The 5,806-nt window shown below is 37.4% G+C and overlaps 1 protein-coding gene across 1 annotated transcript; it reads left to right on the top strand.

The window, feature by feature from the left end:
* The first annotated feature begins 645 nt into the window (after nucleotides 1-645).
* Nucleotides 646-5,806, top strand: LOC131594602 (uncharacterized). Its single transcript, XM_058866777.1, has 9 exons — nucleotides 646-1,896; nucleotides 2,021-2,150; nucleotides 3,532-4,025; nucleotides 4,146-4,226; nucleotides 4,346-4,450; nucleotides 4,589-4,702; nucleotides 4,800-4,883; nucleotides 4,957-5,028; nucleotides 5,136-5,806. The coding sequence occupies exons 1-9, from the start codon at nucleotides 1,570-1,572 to the stop codon at nucleotides 5,406-5,408; spliced, it is 1,680 nt and encodes a 559-aa protein (XP_058722760.1). The 5' UTR covers nucleotides 646-1,569; the 3' UTR covers nucleotides 5,409-5,806.

The following is a 5,806-nucleotide window of genomic DNA, read 5'->3' as shown; positions in this document are numbered from 1 at the left end:
GTGCTTTCAATCCTCCTTTTGCGGTCCCCTGGGAAATTCGTAATAGGTGGCTTAACTGTGTCCATATTACTAGTAATATGTCTTTTGTAGTCTCTCACATATACAGAGAAGGGAATAGCTGTGCAGACTCCTTTGCTAACTTAGGTCTTACTATCACTGACTCGGCTTATTATAGCTCTATTCCTCTATTCTTGAGGGCAGATTTTGTAAAGAACAGGCTTGGTCTGCCTTTCTTTAGGTTCTCTTCTTGATCGAGAGGGTTTTGGTTCGGTCCCCCTCTCTTGTTTGTTCTGTTTCTTTTTCTTTAATATAATCTTATTTAAAAAAAAATTAATCTCTATAATTAAATGATTGTGATACATTAATAATATAATTTTTACAACATATTAATAAAAAACATTTTTTAATTAAAATGATACTCACTCCTTATCAATACTCTTATAGAGTATTTTAAATGTTTCAACTATACTATCTCTGATTTTTATGATGTGTGTCTTTATCTAAATCTTGGTTTAATTTTAAAAAAGTGCTAAATTTTGAAATGAGATAAATTGAAGAATGTATTAATAAGAACTCAATGTTAGAACATGACCCCACTCCCCCATTATTACACATCTCTCCAACCCTAATACACAAAGCAAACTAAATATTAAAAATTCATAAAAATGATGTCAATTTCTTTCTCTCTCCACATCAATCCCTCTCTCTTTCTCTCTCATCCTCTCTGCAACAAAACCAACTCTCTCACTCTAAAACTTTTCAACACTTTTTCACAAGCAATCTCTTAGGAACAAAAGAAAAAAAATAAAATAAACATAGAAAATCCAAGGTTTTCTTCATTCAATCCAAATCCACTATTCTTCTTCATTTCTCTTACCCTTTTGAACCCCTTTTACTTTTCTGCTCCAAAGTTTCAATCTTGATCTTCCTCACCCAATTTCACAGTCTCTTCAATTTCAGATTCTAGGGTTTTCATTGTTACTGGGTTGTTTTAAAGTTCGTTCCTTTGATGGATTTTTGCGGTGTTTGGTCTTAAATGGGTTAAAGGGTCAAGGTTTCTAGTGCTAGATTTTTCAGTGGGGTCGTGGAAAAAGTAGAGGAATCACATTGTGTTTTGTGTAAAAAGGGAGGGTTTTTATCTAACTTGATAAGATGTTGCTTTGTGTTCTTTTGTTTTGGTGGCTTTTATGAACAGTGGTTGCTTTTTTTGGAAGCTTATTTTGGAAGCAATTTACTTCACTTTTGAACGTGAGATAGTATTTAGTGCTATCATGGACTCACACATTGTTCTCTTTTGATCCATTTTACCACTTTTTTTTTTCTTGTGAAACCCGTGAGATTTCTCTCTTTTATTTATGGTGTTGGAGTAGTTGGTTTTATTAATTTAGTGAAATTTGGTAGATCAGGCTGATTTATTTTTATGGGTAGCATTAATGATTTAGCATTGAAAGTGTTTGGATATAAGGGTCATTGGGTTTATGGTGATGGTTATCAATAGCTTTTGATGATGTTGATGTTTTAGTTGTAGTCATAGGATTGGGGTTTCTAGGGGTGGAATTTAAGGAGGCCATGGTGATGGAGGACATAGGGTTGTTCAATCAAGTTTGGCAATGGGTTAGGTCGCGAAAAGATGCGTGTTGGCGTGCTCGAACTGTGGTGGTGTGTGGTAGAGATAGGGCCACAATGTTTATGGAAAGGCATTGGCCTACGGTGTGTAAGGGTTGCTCGATGTTAGGGAGCTTACTTAGGTTATCGTTGATTTTTTGGAAGGATTCTGCTGTAAGGGGGTTTCAATCGTTTGTTAGGTTTGGTTCGGTGATGCTCTTGCTTATAATGTGGAGCTGTTTTCTTAGTCTGACTTCGATGTACTGCTTGGTTTATGTGCTTGCGAGTATGGTATGTATTTGTTTTCAACCTGTTTGAATCTTTGTTCTTGCTGTTTTTGTAATTAGCCTAAAATGAGTTCTAAATATGACGGTAGATTTTTAAGTGGTTCTCACAATTCAATTGAATGCTTCAGGTTACTGCTGGCGTTGCGATCCAGTACTTGGGTTATACTCCCGGGCTTTTTATTGTTGGGCTTTTTGCTATCCTTATTTTGTGGATGTATGCTAACTTCTGGATCACAGGATTGTTACTCATAGTTGGAGGTATGAAACTTTTATTATTTGGATTTTCAGATATGTTCTTTTAGTGACCACGATAAAAGAAGAGAGGAAATGCTATTGTTTTATCATATCGTATACACTCCACTGTTAAAATTGTGAGCAACTCCGTAGGATCGCACAGTCCTATGGGTTTTCCCCTCTAAACTGTGCTGTTAAGGAGGAGCTGTTGGGAACAAATTAGAATTGCAATCAAAGCGGATGATCCTCAACGGATGATCCTCAACGAGCCTTGATGAGCTGGGCCGAACTGTAGCACCCTTTTGCCCTGCGACACCCCCTTTTTCATTGTTTATGATGTTAGATAGCTCTAATTAGCTTAGATTAGTGGGTTAAAAAGAATGAGATATTTTAGGTAGGATTTGAGTTTGACAACATTGCAACTACAACAACCAAGCTTTACCCCACTAGTGGGGTCAGCTCGGCTACATGGATATGGATCAAACTATGCCATAATGTTCTATAGAAACCATGCATGCTTCTATCCAACTCATTAATCTCAAGTTCATTTTTAATAGTTTCTCTTGTAGTTTTTCTAAGTCTTTCCTCTACCCCTAGCGGTTTGAATACCCTCATGTGACCGACTCTCCTTACTACAAAATCTACTAGTCTTCTCTCTACATGCCCAAGCCACTTGAGACTAGTTTCCACCATCTTTACCCCAACCATAAAACAACAAGAACAACAACAAACGATCCTTATCCCACTAAGTGGAGTCGGCTACATGGATCAAATTTCGCCATAATGTTTTATCCAAGACCATGTTTCTAACCAGTTTGTTAATGTCGAGATCTTTACCCCAACCATGGACACAATAAGTATGCTTATACTTAAGGCAATTTCTTTCAATTGTATGACAATCGTACCCGTACCTATGCATCATAGTTCGATTTACAATTGTACCCCAACCAAGGGACTTGGCTTCTAACTAGAGTATGTTTGGAAAACTGGGTTTTTATGGTCAGGATGCTCATTCATCGAACTCCATAATTCCTAGCTTCTAAGATTCCATGGTGAAAGTGCACTAAGATGCAAGAAATGAGAAATGGATGTGTATCCAAACATATGCTTAATGTCTCTATTTGGACTCAAAAGTTTGTTATTAGCTATCATCATCCATGAAACTCCGTTCGGCAGTTTCAGTTGTCACTTTGTGACGGCAAAGACACTTCTATTTTTGTTGGCTTAATAGAATATTTATTCAGTTTTTTCGTCCTTGTTAGGAGTTATTATAATGAAGTCATTAGGAATTCGTCTCGAGTTTATGGGCTCAGTCCACATATAGCTCTCAAGTAATTCACTCTTAAATTAACCAAATTTTTATGGTATAATATTAATATATTGTGTTTTTCAATCACGAATGCAGGCTATTTATTCTCCCTAAATCATGCACGCTTGGTGGTATTGATTGGAACCGCATATGCTATGTATTCTGTTCAAGTAAAAGTGGGATGGTTGGGTGTCATCCTTGCCGTAAACCTTGCATTTCTTTCAAACGACATTTTGAATTTTCTGCTCCAATTGTTTGACAACGTGAGTGAAAGTCCGCATTCTGAAGAGCCGAAGCAACCAGAACCAGTTCCGGAAGATGACTTTGCTGAAGCGTGTGAATTTCCTATCCCACCGGTTGAATCTGAGAATTTGCAGTCGTGCAAATCATCCAGTAAACCACCTGCTGTCACCGCATCAGTTGTTGATAAGCAGAAAGAACTTTTGGTCAATAAAGTTGTTAGAGAGCAAACAAATTCAGTTGATGAAATGAGAAGGATATTGAAGAGTCTGAATCATTATGAAGCCCTTGGATTTAACCGCCACAAAAAGATCGATGCAGCAGTTTTGAAAAAGGAATACCGGAAAAAGGTACTCATTGTTATCAAAATATTTTTCTTTTGCATATGTTTAAAAAATGATAATAACCGATTGGCTTCATTATGATATTTTACGAGGAATATTCCCATTCTTTTTTATTTGATCATGCAGGCTATGCTCGTGCATCCTGATAAAAACATGGGCAGTTCCATGTCAAGCGAGTCATTTAAGAAGCTTCAATGTGCGTACGAGGTAAAGTTCTATGTAAAATCTTTATATTTGATATGTAGGCATTAAATGCATATGAATTCCCACAAATATTTTTTTGCTTGCATCGCTTTCTTCTTTGACAATTACGGAACTTTTTCCAGGTTCTTGCCGATTCTGTGAAGAAGCGAGACTATGATGAACAATTAAGAAAAGAAGAAACCATGGCTAAAAGTGTCTGCCAGAAATCCCACAGTAGTTCACATCAGGTAAATCTTGCAATATTCTTATGAATGACCGACATATTCTACTTGAGTTCAGTGTACAGACTACAGAGTCCGAAGAATCTTGTGAATGATCGATCATCTTTATTAGAAAAATAGTGATGGTACATGTTTTCTCCTCAGGATAATACCGAATATCGTTCCGATGAATCCAGACGGATACAGTGCACAAAGTGTGGGAATTCACATGTTTGGGTGTGCACTAACAGGAGTAAGGCGAAAGCAAGATGGTGTCAGGTCTGATTTTGGTACCTTACATCCTGATTATCAAATTCCTTCTTTCTCGCAATTGCATGCTCACTTTGCATGATTTTTTCATCTTCTCTGGAAACAGGACTGCTGTCAGTTTCACCAAGCGAAGGACGGCGATGGATGGGTTGAATATAAGGGGTCTTTAGTTTTTGACAGGCCTCAAAAAGTAGGCAAATAATTTTCCATATTTCATCTCATTATTTACATTTAGTTTCTGAACTTTGATCTTGACTTCATAGGTGGAAATCCCGCGTGCTTTCGTTTGTGCGGAGAGCAAAATATTCGACGTATCGGAATGGGCTATATGTCAGGTCAGTGTACTCTACAGACGATATTCTCGGTTCACGTAATTCATCATGACTGAGAAAGATTGTTTTTAGCTTTACTTTCTTTACTCGACAAACTCTATATCATGCAGGGAATGGCTTGTAGGCCTAACACACATCGACCGAGCTTTCACGTAAACATGGTTGGCTTAGAGAAAAGCCAACGATGCAACTCAAGTAGATTCCCATGGGATTTGGACGCCGAAATGATGATGGATGAAGACGAAGAGGCCTTTGACCTGTGGCTTCAGCAGGCGTTAGCATCCGGTCTCTTTTGCGAGTCTTCCAAACGCAGGAAGAGTTGGAGTCCATTCAAATTGCCTCAAAAGAAAGGGAAGAAACAATGGCGACGAACTTCGTGCTGAAAAGCTCAATATGGAAAATCCGTAGTTCATCGCCTAATCCCTAAGGGATTGGATGGAGTAAACATCATTTTGTAGAAGAAAATCAAAATGGATTGTTGAGATCAAAACTAAAAGGAATTGCTAGCGAAACACTCGGAACAAGACGATTGCGAGAGAGCCGAGGTTGCCAATGTTCCTTAAGGTTTTCAGAACTGAGCATAAGTAATGTGGCCTATTGTATTCTTAGTTCTTATGTTAGATTAGAAGGTACTATTTTTCAATGCTTACTAAGGACTACTCTTGGTCCTTTGTGTATACATGCTAATAAAAAAGATTATTGCCTTCAAATTTGATCATCAACATATATTTTAGAGTTATGTTACAGTTTTTTTTTTTTTTTTTGTATTTCTCCCTTCAAA

This window comes from Vicia villosa, linkage group LG4 (genome assembly GCF_029867415.1).
Source record: "Vicia villosa cultivar HV-30 ecotype Madison, WI linkage group LG4, Vvil1.0, whole genome shotgun sequence".
NCBI lineage: Eukaryota > Viridiplantae > Streptophyta > Magnoliopsida > Fabales > Fabaceae > Vicia > Vicia villosa.
Note: the sequence above shows the minus strand (reverse complement) of the source record. Positions and strands in the feature narration are given on the sequence as shown.